This window comes from Branchiostoma lanceolatum, chromosome 3 (assembly GCF_035083965.1).
Source record: "Branchiostoma lanceolatum isolate klBraLanc5 chromosome 3, klBraLanc5.hap2, whole genome shotgun sequence".
Lineage (NCBI taxonomy): Eukaryota > Metazoa > Chordata > Leptocardii > Amphioxiformes > Branchiostomatidae > Branchiostoma > Branchiostoma lanceolatum.
The window spans coordinates 1847017-1861550 of record NC_089724.1 but is presented as its reverse complement, the minus strand read 5'-3'; the positions used below and the strand labels follow the sequence as shown (position 1 = coordinate 1861550).

At 41.9% G+C, this 14534-nt stretch overlaps 1 protein-coding gene across 1 annotated transcript in view; it reads right to left on the bottom strand.

Annotated features, from left to right (window-relative positions):
• LOC136429658 (gamma-aminobutyric acid receptor subunit beta-3-like) overlaps positions 1 to 14534 on the bottom strand; it is a 61028-nt gene that overhangs the window by 4290 nt on the left and 42204 nt on the right. The window contains exons 4-7 of the mRNA XM_066419584.1: positions 2826 to 3046; positions 1072 to 1154; positions 821 to 961; positions 193 to 345 (exon numbers count right to left, since the gene is read on the bottom strand). Coding sequence (XP_066275681.1) covers positions 193 to 345; positions 821 to 961; positions 1072 to 1154; positions 2826 to 3046 — 598 coding nt within the window. The remainder of the gene's footprint in view (positions 1 to 192; positions 346 to 820; positions 962 to 1071; positions 1155 to 2825; positions 3047 to 14534) is intronic.

Sequence of the window (14534 nt, the reverse complement as noted above, 5' to 3'; positions counted from 1 at the left end):
CAATATTTTCACCACTGACCTATGCCACATATCATTATACAGCTGGGTAAAGGGTAACTGTCTCTTCCGACACCTCAGATATATTCTGCAGGCCAGCTTTACCGAGGGCGACTCTGGCAGGGACGGCTTCGGGGTTGATCTAGAAGGAGACCCAGGACAGGACCACCAACAGAATGGACGGGATGTACTTACCGAGGGCCACTCTGGCGGGGACTGCCTCGGGGTTGATCCAGAAGGAGACCCAGGACAGGACGACCAGCAGGATGGACGGGATGTACGTCTGGAAGATGAAGTAGAACGCCTGGCGGTGCAGAATGAAGCTCAGCTTGATCCGGGAGTACACTCCTGATAAAGAGTAGTTTATATTGAAAACATAAACCGAGTAAGCTACTAGTTCTGTTTGACTGATTTGGAAGGCCATCAAGCATATATAGAGGTTACAACCCTGATTGAATTAGGGGGTAGGGTATCTTTTTGAAGTTGTATTTGAAAGCTAAGACCTCCTTTCTACCAGATGGCGATTGCTGATGATTTGGTTTTCGTGACCCTTGATTTTATACATGGAATATGATGCAAGATGTATAAGTGTAAAGAGTGTAGATATGAAAGACAACATTTTAGAACTCGTTTGCTATCCATGAAATTTGATAAGAGATCTGTCAAATCTTTGATCGATTAGCGGTCGCAGCGCAGTCACAGCCTCTTATGGAAATGGTGTGTTGCCTCACTCGTGGTCCCTGAACAGCCCATTGTACGGGAAGATGTTGTTGCATCAACACTTTGCTATGTGTTTTTCCAGCTTATCTGAGAGCAGACTTACCTGACTCGTGGTCCCTGAACAGCCCGTCGTGCGCGTGGTACCCCCCGACTATGAACTGCTGCAGCTTGAGCGTGTCCAGGCCGTGCACGGAGCTGTTCCCAGCCTTCCAGTGGAAGACGATGTCGTCCGTCCTGTAGCCATCTGACAGCGCAACAACCAGATATTAGTATCCGAAAACTGGCCATGGTGTACAAAGTGCAGATATCACCAGACAGCTCGACCTACATATTTAACAAAGAGACTCAACTTACAGCTTTCAAACTCCAGCGAGCAGTTCTGCGAATCCATCGGATACTTCTTCAGGTCCATGTAACACTCAGCCTTGGTAGTTATTCTGAAAAATGAATTTAGGACTTAATAACATAACCAATAAACTAGAGAAATAAAGCTTCGTCAAAGTGATGTACAAAATTATACAGCTGCTACTTGGATATTGATATTGCTGGTCTTTCTACGCTTGGCGGTTTTTATTTGGCTTTATTAGCTTGAATATCACTCTAGTCATACTGAGCCTGTTTCATCTGATATGACATATGATTTTTATTCGGCCGATATGACATATGCTTTTTATTAGTTTGAAATGACATGCTTTTTATTGGTCACATTCACTTTATCTTATAGGTGATTTCTCAGTCCGATGCAGGAGCACATCGTTTTACGGCATATATGCTCTTATGTTGGCGTTTTTATTACATATAAAATATTTGATGTTCTTTTGCAGCACTTTTACGAAGACGCTACACATGATACTAAAACACGTAAGGTGGAATAATATATTCAGAACCCGTACAGATTTCTATCATATGTCGACAGTGGCAGCCATGCTTAAAAAGTACGTTACAACCAAGATATGAAATTTATTTCCTTAGACCTGAGTCACACTATACATGATGGTTGAATTCACAAAGTCACACTGTTCAGAACTAGGTCTGCGCCTCAGGTTAATGATTGCTACAGAATTGTCCCGCTGGTGTCATATCAGAACAATTTTACGTGAAGCCGTACAGTATGATCCCGTACCATAGTACCACAAGTTTACCTGATGCCGTAGAGTATGGTGCCATGGGTACGATGATACAGCTTTTACCTGATCCTGTACATTATGTTCAAGTAGGTACCACGGTACCACAACTTTACCTGAGGTCCTACAGTATGGTCCTGATGGTACCATGTCAGCACAAATATTCCTGATGCCCCACATTAGGTTTCCGATAGTACCACGTCAGTTTATATTTGCCTTTATACAAAATGGTCCTACTGGTACCACCGTACCCCAATTTACCTGATGCTGTAAGGCATGGAGCAGAAGGTAACATGGTACCAGGCATTGATGTCGTAGAGAATGTTTCTGTAGGCACCATTATACCACAACTAAACTTGATGCCGTAGAGAATGGTGCTGTAGGTACCACAACTTTACCTGATGCCGTAGAGGATGGTCCAGTAGGTACCACAACTTTACCTGATGCCGTAAAGAATGATGCTGTAGGTACCACGACTTTACCTGATGCCGTAGAGAACGATGCTGTAGGTACCACAACTTTACCTGATGCCGTAGAGAATGGTGCTGTATGCACCATTATACCACAACTAAACTTGGTGCCGTAGAGAATGGTCCAGTATGTACCACAACTTTACCCGATGCCGTAGAGAATGATGCTGTTGGTACCACTGTACGACAAATTTACCTGATGCCATAGAGGATGGTGCTGTAGGTACTTCAGCTTTACTTGATTCCGTAGAGAATGTTTCAGTAGGTACCACAACTTTACCTGATGCCGTAGAGGATGTTGCTGTAGGTACCACGGTACCACAACTTTACCTGATGCCGTAGAGGATGGTGCTGTAGGTACCACGATACCACAACTTTACCTGATGCCGTAGAGGATGTTGCTGTAGGTACCACGGTACCACAACTTTACCTGATGCCGTAGAGGATGGTCCAGTAGGTACCACAACTCAACCTGATGCCGTAGAGAATGATGCTGTAGGTACCATAACTTTACCTGATGCCGTAGAGGATGGTGCCGTTAGGGTACAGTTGGATGAGCCTGTTGTCCACCGTGACCTTGTGCAGGAACGACTCCTTGCTGTTTGAGATGAAAGTGTCGGGCAGCCACAGGTTCTCCGCCAGACGCCCGTCCAGACTCAGGGTCAAGTTCGTCCCCTCGAACGACATCCGGTCGTCCCGCCAGTACTGCCGCAGGAAGATTGTGATCGTATAGTCCTGGATGACAACCAATCAATCAATAAATCAATTAATAAAAAACTAACAAACTAACAAACTAACAAACTAAAAAAAAACAAAAAACTATAAAAAACAACAACTAACAAACCAACAAAATAACAAACTAAGCAATCAATCAACCAATTCATCAAGCGACCAATCAATCAATCAATCAATCTATCAATCAATCAAAATGTGTCTGCTTTTCTGCTACTCCCATAGAATTTTTTCCCGTGTTGTTGTCGGGGGTATCGAAGTCAAAAGAAAAATATTGTTTTTCTGTCTTAAGTCAAGGAAATTCGAGACCAGGCAACACACTTGCATCATTCGTTGTCCTTTCGCCTTTTGTTGTGCCTGCTTGGTTAATACTTCTACTCAAGGGACTTTTGGAATATTGAAATCTTATTAGCCTTTTAATGCCTTTCTATCCGGGTATATTAAAAGAAACGTACATGACCTTTGTAGGTTGGGGTCTCATATCAATTCTGTATGGAGTCAACGGTCAGTGTAAGGCCACACTGGTTTATAGACTCTAAATTCACTTACTAGAGAACATGTCACCTTTAAACCCACGGTATATCATTCATGGCTACTTTGACATTTCAAACTATAGTGCAGGTTAGTACAGGGTCATTCTCAATGCGTGGTGCTGGCATGATATTCAGCAGTCATTAGAAATCGAAATGTTTGGACGGTTACAGCTCTCGGTTCATTCTCTCGAGTATATCCCTCATACCGAGCCTTTTAGATCCCCCGTAATCGCACCTTTATACTCGTCCCGGTGCAGATGGACACGGCCGGCGGAGACTACCGCGAACAAAGGGGTCTTTAGAGCTGCAGGAGATGACAGATCTGATAATCAGCTCCAGCTTTAGTCGGGTCATGAGGGCACTACTTACGCGCACGGGTAGGTCGCGACAGAGGGATGGCTGATTCTAACCCAGCAAAACGGATTAAGAGGGTATCATATTGAGATGTACACTCTGTCCTTTGGGCCAGCTAAACTCGATCTTTTCTTTATCTCCTGCGAGGAAACCACCTTCACGGGACTAACATTCTTATGTAAGAATGTCCACAATTTGAATTCTGTTGACCTGCTCTAACCCTAGCCTAACAGGTTCTTTGTGACTACTCCCCAGCCGAGTAATTCAATATACATCGAGGATTGAAGCCACCGACGATATTCACGTTGTCGTAAGTAGAATAGATAACCTTTGCTCGAAGAATAATGGAGTTGGGAGACTTTTCAGAATGCGTTTTCTATAGGAGACCTCTCTGGCTGAGAAACTTCGTTTCATGAATCAATAGGCGCAGACTTTTAATGTGATCTTGAACCGAACCTAACAGAAAAATAGAATTGAACATTACTACTCAACCGATCTAATCGATCTAATAGTATCTTAATCTGTAATGAGGAATGACGTGTCGTAATATCATGAATGTCACTGCTCGCTCATTTTTAACAGCTACGCAAATGTAAAAAAATGGAAAGTTACAGAAAAAGATGAGACACTGACAGATTCAGAGAGCAAGAAAATGATTTACATACAGATAGGAACTGTCCAAATAGCTTCGTGGATAGAAATTGTAGAAACAAACCTTCATGCGCATTTCTGATTTCTCTGTGAGCAGTTCTATCATCAAAGTATCTTCTTCATTGGCTGAATCTGCCAGACATAGGGCGCGGTTCTACCCTGGAGACAGATGAACAGGAACGCCGGCAAATCTTCTCCTCTTCAACCTAATCCTAATAGCCTTAGAGCCGACCTCCCGGCCTTTAGATATCTCCCATCCCCGTGCGGTAACCCCTGCAGTACACCATCAAACAGAACTTAGTCAGACGGATCGATCCTCCTGTCCTCCGCCTCGGCAGGAATTCCCCGTGACTTTAATCTTGGCCCGCCACTTTGTTAAAGTAAAGCCAATTACTGCCTTAGACTTAGTCAGCAGTCAAGACGGCTCCAAAGCCAATAGGAGTCCAAAGGACTTAAACTTAACAACTCAGCAGTCAAGACGGCTCCAAAGTCAATAGGAGTCCAAAGGACTTAAACTTAACAACTCAGCAGTCAAGACGGCTCCAAAGTCAATAGGAGTACAAAGGACTTAAACTTAACATCCATTCTTATTTGTGTTAAAGAGGTTTACTTTGGGTGTTGTCTCCTCTTATGTTCTTCCAGGGTTGGATAAAGAAAACAGCATTTTCGAAAGGCAGGTAACTTTAAAAACCGCTTTTCTCGACGATTTTCTAGATTGTATATAGGGTTGAAGTCTAAGTTCTATTGCCACAGGAAAGGTTTGACAAAAAAGACACATGTCCAGCAAGCAACTAGTTAGCAACTAGTTTCGATATCATACTGTATTATGTAGGTTGACCATCAACTAATATTTTTGCGACTAAAATGACCGAATGGTGTCCAAACGGACTACAATATCATTTAAAATAATGTTAATCGGCGATACTTTTTGCACTCATTGACTGCATAATATTGAAGTAATTTTGCTGCCAGAAATACATATAGAGGACAACTAAATAATTTCACATATTGAAAACTTCATATTGTGCTAAGATCGAAGACTTTCTTCTATAACTTCCACGGTATTGTGTTAATCCGGGTAAGAAATTAGGAGATGTTGTGACATATATTTACTGACAAAGCCACGGAAGGAACTTCGTTTCGGATGATATCAAACATGTTCAAATGGTAAGGTCAGGACCCGATTGGGGGTGCTTGAGGGTTAAAATGGCTTTCCATTTCCAGCTATTAAAACCCCTGTAGGCTCCTACAGTGCAGTATCTCCCCACAACATCGATTCAGGCCCAGGTACCCCCGTGTCCTTCAGTGAAAGCCAATGCCAAAACACCGCTCACCAGACTTTAGCAATCTCCAGTCTTAAACTTCATTTCTCCGACCGAGAGGTTGATCGGATGTGGGATTATGCACGCATATGACAGATTGATCACATCGGTTTTAAATGTCAGACTAATTTGTCAGCACCGCTGCGATCAGTCGTTCCTGGACGGGAGGTCTCTCCGCTTGCGAACCCGCTGCGGTAGATTTGAAGTGCGGTAGCCGGTAGATTTCAACTAGGCTAGGAGATAATCTGAGTAATGTGATTTTGATAGCCCATTTTGTACTGACCGCACTTCTTCAGCGACTTGTTCAGTCCAGTATATCTCGTGATCTTCTATCATGATTTCTTTTCCTGCTGATTTTTTAGAAATTTAGACCTATAGATATCACGAGTAAAATAAAGTAAAGTAAAGTAAAGTAAAGTATAGTAAAGTAAAGAAAAGTAAAGTAAAGTAAAGTAAAGTAAAGTAAAGTAAAGTAAAGTAAAGTAAAGTAAAGTAAAGTAAAGTAAAGTAAAGTAAAGTAAAGTATGAAAATCAAGATTAGTCCCTCCATTTGAATGATTTCCGAGGGAAGGTAGAGAACTTGAAGTGAACAAAATCATAACAAATTATAATCCTAAAGAATAATAACATGAACTTAAATGAGAACAATGAATAAATGATTTACATTTGTGATTATATAATACAAAGAAGTAATAAGGCATACAGGCAACTCAAAATAAGTCAAAACAGTAATGACTCAACGTCTATCAAGATTAGACATCTAAGTGATAAGATACACAGAGTATAGTTACTCAAGCAACTGGATATGATGTTGGAAAATCATATGCAGTTGCTTGAATAACTGCGATGTGGTGCATAATGACTGAAACTCATAAAACATGATCACAAAACATAATATGATTTCTTCCTCACTTAAAACGAAAACACCCCCAAAAGCCTAGAACTAACGATACCTTTGTAAATAGGAACGTTTTAAATTCCACTCCATGACGAGGTGCTGCCCCCTATTTGACCCTTTGGGTTATAAAAAGCACGTCGACATTACCCCAGATACCGCGTGTTGATGCCTGTGTTGATTGCATTCCTATGTTCCCGTAATCCTTCCTGTCAGTGAACTATGCCACCCATGCACGAATGATGCCGCGTCTGGTAAGCAGAACGTGGCAGTGTGCGCTAATCTAATTAGGCCATCAATCGCTATCATATAAAACCTGCCTGTAAAGAGGAAATTAATGACGCCGTTCTAATCTCTGTGCATTCTTTAATCAGCCTTATCGCTGCCGGGGTGACGGTGACGTACCCAAACCGTACTCCGTGTCAGGTACATGGCTTGTGTGATGATGGAAAAGTTGTAGGCAGCTGATAGAAGTGGTACTAAAAAAAAATTGAACGTTTTCAGTCATGGCTGTTTGTAATCCTCTTCCTTGTTTGGATGTAATGGTGGCTTAGTTGTCAACTATTGCGACATGTATGAAAAGTACTTACTTCATTTGTTTCCTTGTTTGTTTGTTTGTTTGTTTTTTTGTTTGTTTGTTTGCATAGCTGCTAAAGCACCTTAATCGAAGCTAGGTACTCATATTCACCTGGGAAAAGTGCTTTTCGCAAGGTCGCAACATTGGAGCCTGCCAGAGATTCGGATACAACAACTTTAGATTCTAAGTCGACAGCCCGAACTGCAAGACCACCGTGTGTGTTGGCTTCTTGTAGAACCTAGTAGCACAAAAAGCAGCATGTTTCCTTGCCGTTTCTGTAGTACTTCATTTCTACAGGGAGGTAATGCTAACAAGGTAGATAAAAAAACAAAACTTTATTGCACGACAATTGTACACGGTACACTGTATGGCAACAGCTATTAAACATATGCATAGTACAAAATAGAGATAAAGAGTAAAACTTCCTAATTACTGATACAATAAGAGCTAGCATATATCATTAGTTTCGGTGTTTGCTTTTTTCTAATGACAAAGCAATCTTTTATACAATTCCCTATTTTTTTGCGTTCTGGGGTTCGTTGCATCAAATGAAACCTACGGGAGCTATGGAAGCTTGCGATGAATCGGACCAAGTGAAAAGGACTGAAGAAAGAATGATTGCGGCTGCAGGATATTTCGACTACTGCAGCAGAATACTTGCATCTAAATATATGTGATAATGCCTCAACAACCTGTCCCCTGATTAACCCCTGTGTCCATGATGTATGACTGGCCTACACGAGGCAACATAACGCGACTTTTGATTGGAGGAGTTTTCTTAATCCTTCCACAATTAACTCCATTCAATATAAAGCAGGGCAATAAGTGCGGAGTGTGCAATATAGAGTGGTAACATGGGGCGCCGAGTAGGTCAGGGGTGATGAAGCAGTTCATCAGACCCGAGTCCGTCTCCGATCAATTGGCAGTTACCCGCTCTCTATGGCCCATATGTCACAGGACCCACGGTACGCTGGCGAACTCGCTGCGACCGAGCGATTTGACAGCACGCACAACGAATGTTTTTTTATAATGAATATACCATGGTGGAAGAACGCTACAAACAAGCAGTTACTAGTATATGGATCATTGCAAAATGTCACCACAGTGGTGAAACGTCGCCGGCTGAGTCTCGCGGGTCACGTGGTACGCAGTAGTGAACCAGCGGGAAAGCTTCTGCTTTGGAACCCGGACACAAACAGAAGGATTGGTCGACCAATCACAACTATCAAGAAACTCATAGAAACCGAAACTAATTTGGAAGGACAAGAACTCCTCTCTGCAATGAACGACAAGAAGTTCTGGAGAGCAAACTTCATTTGCTACACCTCGTAAGAGGAGGACCGATGATGATGATGATGATGATATATCTGAAGCACACCTGATACCTTCACGACCAGATGATGATGATATTTGTGAATAAGAATGATCGAAGGAAAGTTAAATCACCGTTAAACTATCGACTCTTATCAAATGTCGCCCCGGTATCTATCCGGCTTGACTGGGCTCATTGAACAGAATATTGCCGACAACCCTATACCCAGCACCGTAAAGCCCCTATTCCACTGGACCCGCGACGCGTTAGCGACCTCGATCGCTGCGACCGAGCGATTTGACAGCGCGCTCAACGAATTTCATCGGTAAAAACTAATCTTCATGCGTTTTATTATATCTTTAGTAATACTTGTGCGTTTTGCATGATATTCCCATTATAGAGTCAATGGTAACAGACATCCAATTTAGGACGCGCAGCGAGGTCGCCAACGTGTCGCGGATCCAGTGAGAGGGGGGCTAATGGAGCTGGGGTATAGGGTTGTCGGCAATATTCTGTTCAGTGAGCGCAGTCAAGCCGGATAGATACCTGGTCTACATCTGATAAGAGTCGATAGTTTAACGGTGATTTAACTTTCCGTCGATTTGGATTGATTTTGTAAAAACACAATTGAGTTATAAAAAGGATCAACGAGACTTCGATCGTTGTTTATTCACATATATCATCATCATCTGGTCAAGAAGGTCTCAGGTGTGCTTCACATATGTATTGATATTGAAATGTGTAATGATAGCAGAACATTTAGGGGATACATTTTATACCTAATGTATCACCCTTGTCCTGCCGCATTCTCCCTGTGCTGGGCATTTTAGACCCTTTTGAAAGATAGGTACTGTTTTTATTTTACTCCAACATAGTTACTTCTCATTAGCATAATTTATGCACTCATTGCATAACAGTACATTGACCCCTGACCTCTAGTGATGTCATGCCGGCTAAACCGGGTAGACCCCGAAGTAACAAGTTTTCTGAAAATAGAGCCTTCCCGACAAATGTTAGGAGCCGCACTGGGAGACTGCATCTGCTTCCCGACATTTGTTGGGAGCCGCAGGACAAGGGTCAAGGGTAAAGCTTTGTTTCTGTTTTGCTTTCCCCTATGTAACCAATTGCACGTGGATGCACCACCATTCGACTGTGACGAGTACGAAGTTTCCTGCCATGATTCTTGACGCCAATATATGACGGCATCCATTGATACTTGGGACAGTAGAAAGTGGGTCACTGGTCTATAGCGCGCATTGATCCGTTCTGTGGGGATTACAGTTAACCGCCCCTGATCGATCAGATGCCCTGTGACGCCACGAGGTGAAGAGTTCAGGTCAAAGTCGGGCGGTGTCGTGCAGAAAACGGATTTAGCTTGGTCTGATTCTATCAACGTTGGATTCAAGCCTGGGTAAAACTAATCGCAGAGCTCTAAACCTGTGTGTACGAAGCATTTCTACTCATCTGGACCTTGAGGCAAGTGACAGAGCAATCAATACGAAAGGTCATATTACTATAAGGCCATTATTTCCACGCACCTTTGCTTGAGGAACTGCCCGCACGACCAGCCTGATATGATTATGATAAATCTAGCTCTTATTTTAGGTTTCAGTCCTGACTCATGCCAGTTACCTACCTATGCCCTTGACCTCAAGGTCGTTGGAGGGATACGATAGACATGAAGAAAAACAGCTGTCCCCAGGCTCGTCTCTCTCTACCCTTTGGGCCTTGTTGATCTGATTAAAATGGATGACGTCCCCGCGCGCATCAATTTTCTTCCGCTTAAAAAAAGTTTTTGGCCATATTGCTTTCTTCTATAGTCATAGAAAGCAGCTGCAAAATGAAAAGAAAAATACATACTGTAGATTGCAAAAATAGTATTTTGGAAAACAGCGTGTAGATGTCAAATCAATTGCAAAGTCAGAGTTTTAACAGAACAAATGCGAGGAATCTATTTGCCGGTATGCCATATACTCTGTGTGTTTAGTTTTCTTCATTCTTTTGACCACGTAGATTTCATCATGTCTGCAATCCTGTATCCATTGGCGGGCTGCCTGGTTAGCCTCTCGTAGATAACCGTCCGTATATGCTGGGCAAACTTTACAGTTTACAAGGAAAATGTGAACCACAGTAACCCACAATATGCTGTCGAGACAAAAGTTATTTCCCATCGACACGGTCCCATGGCTCCTATCAGGACAGGATTTCATTTGATTCCAAAAGGACTACATTAAGTTAACGGCCATTTAATAGTGACCAATTGTCGGCAATATTGGGTCGTAGTTCGCTGATGAAACCGCACAATTTCCAATCAAGTGCGTGCGCCGGTCAATAATGATATAAACGTGTAGGGCATAGGGCCCTGGCCGACGACCGTTCGCGTTACTAGCATTGCCAAACAAAATTTAAGTTTGGAGCGAAGGGTGGGGTCTGGCAATCTCCATTTTGTTTTTCTAAAGAAAAGTCTGCAAATCATTTTAAGCCCTCAACGTTAACAACCTGTGTCCGCGTTAGCATTGCGGAACAAAGTTTGGAGCGAAGCGGCTTTAAATAATTGATGTGGTCTGGCAATTTTCGTCAGTGTTTTTTTTTTTAAAGAAAAATCTGCAGACCATTTGAAATCCTCAACCATCTGTGTGCCACAGAGACCTTTATATCTTACCATATCTATTGAATCAGACCTGCAGCTGGTATTGCTCTCTATCTAGTGCACGTAATAGAATAAAAGTCATCTACTGGACAAGGCGATTTTGTAGCCAATATAGCTCCACAGTTATACGACATCTCTGTGTCGGGAAATATGCAGTATGGAACAGGAACGATGTGTTCATCTCATTTATATTCATTCGAGAGAAATGGTTCATTATTTCATATTAAAAAAAAAAACATTGGCAGCACAAGTGCTGAATTGCAGCCTTTGTACAAATGTCCATCTTTTGCATGTTCTCAGCACTTAAAAGGCATTACACATTAAATAAAAGTGTTTCAATAAGATTATCGTCTATGTTAAGTCTATCTAAAACACTAATATATGCAGACATTTAGCAGCAGTCGTTTAACAGACGAACGCAATATGGCAGTGTACTGTTTGCCATGCGCTGTGTACGACACTTAAACTGTGATAGATCGGTACTGTTTCTGAGTGTTCTGTTGTGGACATCCCCCCTTCGTGATGGTAGCCATGCGCGGTATCGGTCACTACCTATGAGAGACCGAGCAAACTGTAGGCACAGTTCGTCACGTCTGGCATCTAATTCACTTTATTTTTCAGCTCGGACCATATCCTGAACGGATCAAAGAGCCACATATCTTATTCTTAAATGGCAGAAGATCAAACCTCTCTTAAAAGACAGAGGAATCCTCCTTTTTACCATTTCCAATCTCAGCCTTACATCTGTATGCATTTCTAGAGAGTGCACCACTCGATCCGCAGCAAAGAAAATTGCCGCTGTGATGTCGATGTGGTCTTGCGGTAATTCTGTCCTTTCATCTCAAGAGCAGGTCAACGCCAATACCAGATGTGTATGAGTATCTGGGGCCAATTGTAAGTGGATCGGGGTGGAATAGATGCACTTAGTAGAGCTTACTTGGAAATAGATGGGAACGAAATTGCTCCGGGCAGTAACGGAAATAGATATTAAAGCGGACTTTCGAAGACACGCTCAAATTGAAAATAAGTATCCTTGACATACCAGCAAAGTGTCACGAATTTGCAAAAAGAACATATTATCAGATTGGAATTTGTAGCAGCATTGCTGTTGTCTTACAGCATTCGCATCAGGGTTCAGTCACGAGGACATGTCGCCTTTAAAAAATAATTGATTATTTTATTTTATTTTATTCGCATATGTTTAAAGGTTATCAGGCAGAAAACAAATGCTTATCTAAAGCTCTCTACTCAAAACATACAAAAGAAAGACTCAATAACATACATAAATAATAAATTGATAAAAGGAAAATAGGTATAGAAAATACAAGTTGGTATCTATCATTAAGTGAATCTGCCAATACATCGGATGTAAGTGTGAACTATATCGAGTATGTTACAGTTTTGTAAGTGTGAAAGTGACGTAGAACCGCGTAACACACAAGAGACCATAATGAACTGAAAAAACAACAACTCTATAATCAAAAATAGTTACTCAAGCAACTGGATGAAATTTCGAAACAGCAAGACGTTTCAGACAGCACCCGCTATCTTTTGTCAATGACTTTAAACCCTAGTTCTACCAGATCCTTCTTTAGTCACTGACGAAAGATAGCGAATGCTGTCTGAAACGTCTGACTGTTTCGAAATTTTATCCAGTTGCTTGAGTACTTTTTTTTGGCGTATCTTACTACCTGGATATCTAACCTTCATCAACGCAACTGTACAATCATAGATTATACAAAGACATCAGCTTACGTTTTAACATAAAAGTGATACACCGAAAGCAAATCCAGTGTCACTTGTTACAAGTCCCATGAGATCAAGTTGATGGAGCACACGGGATATCTTCAAGTATATTAGCATTTGGAACGACCGTGATCTTATAGCATCCGTTTTGTCACTATTAAGGTTCTGGCATCGCTGGCTTTTATGTTGGATGATGATTAATGCCCGGCGTGAACCACAGCAATATCGTTTGCGAAATTGGCTGAACGTTATTTCCATACGCTGTTTCTTTAAGTCCAGAGTACTATGGAAAAGGTAAAAGAAGTCAGAATCTATATATTACAATAATCATCACTATTGTAAACTTTTAGCAAAGAAATACATAGATAATAGGGGCGAATCAGTTGACGTATGTTGTCAGGATCAAAAATTAACAAATCAAAATGAGTAATATTCACCTTTGATAGATCGATATCCATCCCTGAACCATTTGTTTTCATACACGGTAACGGTATCATAAACACCATCAGTTGAACGCATCTCCCTCGGTATCTCTATGACAATCATAGATACCCAAACAGACCGAAACCAGAAAATCATTGGTAACATACGGAACTCTGCGGCAATCAGTGACGCGTAAATCGGGCTTTGACATTCAAACATCAGCGTGACATCAAACTTCAGGGCTGACTGAAACAATCAACATATTTGCCAATCTAAGCATCCCCGGGCTCGGCCTAGTTGCCAAATGGAGAGGTAAATTGGCGATACATCACCGTACTGCGGTGTTCGTCACCTACAACAGCTCACGAAGAAAACACGATGGATGTTTTGATTTACGAGCACCTACGACAATACCTATCTAAGTGTACAGTTGCTAAAAAGCACAATCTGACTACGCCCACCTGCACCATTGAATTTGACACTGAATGTTCTTTTATCGTAGGTTTTGTAACGGTAAATCTAAGGTGTTTATTGTTTTTGTCTTTCTTCCCAACAACTATGAACGATTACTGATGCCACACCTGACATTCCAGATACACCAGGGTAAGTAAAGAATTACCTAATTATTGATATAATGACGACGATTAATACGATACAAACGTTTGCTGCCGCTTTAAATGCCACCGCGATGAGTAGCTAAATTGCTGGCGGTCAGCCTTCTATAATGATCCAGAAACGTTTGCTGATTGAGCAAAGATGGGTTTTCTCGCTTTACATGAGCAGCGTCGCACACAATAAAGAATCAAACTCCACTTTATGTAGCGTGCGTAGTCCAGTGGTTAACGATCTTGCTTCTGGAACTAAAAGCCCCGGGTTCGATCCCGGCTGTGTCACTCACCCGACATGCATGCTACCGTTAAAAATCGCAGTCCTTAAGCCCCCGTCAAAAATCACGAATTTAGCTCGGCCGACTTGTCGGTGAGCTCCAAATGGCGATTTTCGGGCGAAGTACGACCGACGTCCTGTCG